Raw genomic sequence first — 1,395 nt, 5'->3', positions numbered from 1 at the left:
CCTTCAGCACCCTGGACAGCGCCGGCGGCGCCCAGCCCGCCGCCCCGCGCGCGGCTCTGCCCGGGGTCTCCCCCAGGATGCCCGGGCACCCCTGGGGGCGCTCCCAAGAGGCACCTGTGCCAGCTGCCATGTCTCGCCGCTGCTGCCGCCCTGAAGCACGCCGCGTCCTGGTCCAGGGGCTCGGGGCTACGTGTTAAGACATGGACTTGGCCGGAGTTCTCCTGGCGTTTTTCCTCGTGCTGGTGCTCGTGGTGTCTCTGCTGTCCAACCTCCTGGTGCTGCTATGCTTCCTCTACAGCTCCGAGATCCGCAAGCAAGTGCCCGGGGTCTTCCTGGTGAACCTGTCCTTCTGCAACCTGCTCCTGACCGTGCTCAACATGCCCGTCACTTTGCTGGGGATCCTGAGGCACCAGCAGCCCCTCGGGGACTGCATCTGCAGGGCGGTGGGCTTCCTGGAAACTTTCCTCGCCTCCAACACCATGCTGAGCATGGCCGCGCTCAGCATAGACAAGTGGATTGCCGTGGTGTTCCCCTTGAGTTACACCAGCAAGATGCGGTACAAGGACGCCGTGCTCCTGATGGGCTACTCCTGGCTCCACTCCCTCACCTTCCCCTTGGTCTCCTTGTGTTACTCGTGGGTAGACTACAGCAGCGTCTACGCCTCCTGCACCTTGCACCTGCGAGAGGAGACGGAGAGGAGGAGGTTCACCGTCTTCACCATCGTCTTTCACGCCACCAGTTTCATGCTGTCGCTGGTGATACTGTGCTTCACCTATCTGAAGGTGTTGAAAGTAGCCCGGTTCCACTGCAAAAGGATAGACATTATTACAATGCAGACGCTGGTGTTGCTGGTAGATATCCACCCCAGGTAATCTACTAAGGTGTGTGTTTGTGTGTGTGCGTGCACACGCCCAGTATGTATGGCACAGTGTGTTCACTCGGTAGGTATCCACGGTAGGTAGTATACTGGCGTGTACGCTGAGCGTGCTGGTAATGTACTGGGGTATATGCTGGGAGATATTATCCTAGGTAAGACACTAGGGGTGTGTGTGGGGGGGTGCGCACACAGGCTTAATACGATCGTGCCCATATCACACTCTGCGTGTGTGTGCATGCATGTGTGTGCATGCGTGTGTGTGTCTGTGTGTGTGTATGTGCGTGCGTGTGTGTGCGTGTGTGTGTGCGCGTGTATGTGGTTCTGGACGTGCCGACGCCCGTGTCCCAACGTGTTCAGTTGCCTTTCCTCCTAGGCACGGGGAAGGAGCCCGGTGTGGAAACTTGCTCCCACCAGTTTCCCGTCTGTGTTCACAGCCCGCGGTGTCCTTGGGACATGCCGTTGCCAGCCCCCAGGCGCCGGGGTGAGCGGGTCGGTCCCTGGCGGCTCCCGGCCCCGGC

At 60.3% G+C, this 1,395-nt stretch overlaps 1 protein-coding gene across 1 annotated transcript in view; it reads left to right on the top strand.

Moving 5' to 3' along the window:
- The first annotated feature begins 162 nt into the window (after window positions 1–162).
- The window catches only part of GPR78 (G protein-coupled receptor 78), a 7,043-nt gene continuing 5,810 nt past the window's right edge, over window positions 163–1,395 (top strand). The window contains exon 1 of the mRNA XM_019525897.1: window positions 163–868. Within this exon, the coding sequence (XP_019381442.1) occupies window positions 201–868 (668 nt within the window). The 5' untranslated portion in view covers window positions 163–200. The remainder of the gene's footprint in view (window positions 869–1,395) is intronic.

The sequence above is a fragment of the Gavialis gangeticus genome, unplaced genomic scaffold, assembly GCF_001723915.1.
Source record: "Gavialis gangeticus isolate Ggan-Ray unplaced genomic scaffold, GavGan_comp1, whole genome shotgun sequence".
In the NCBI taxonomy this organism is placed as follows: domain Eukaryota; kingdom Metazoa; phylum Chordata; order Crocodylia; family Gavialidae; genus Gavialis; species Gavialis gangeticus.
This window is presented reverse-complemented; position numbering and strand designations above follow the sequence as displayed.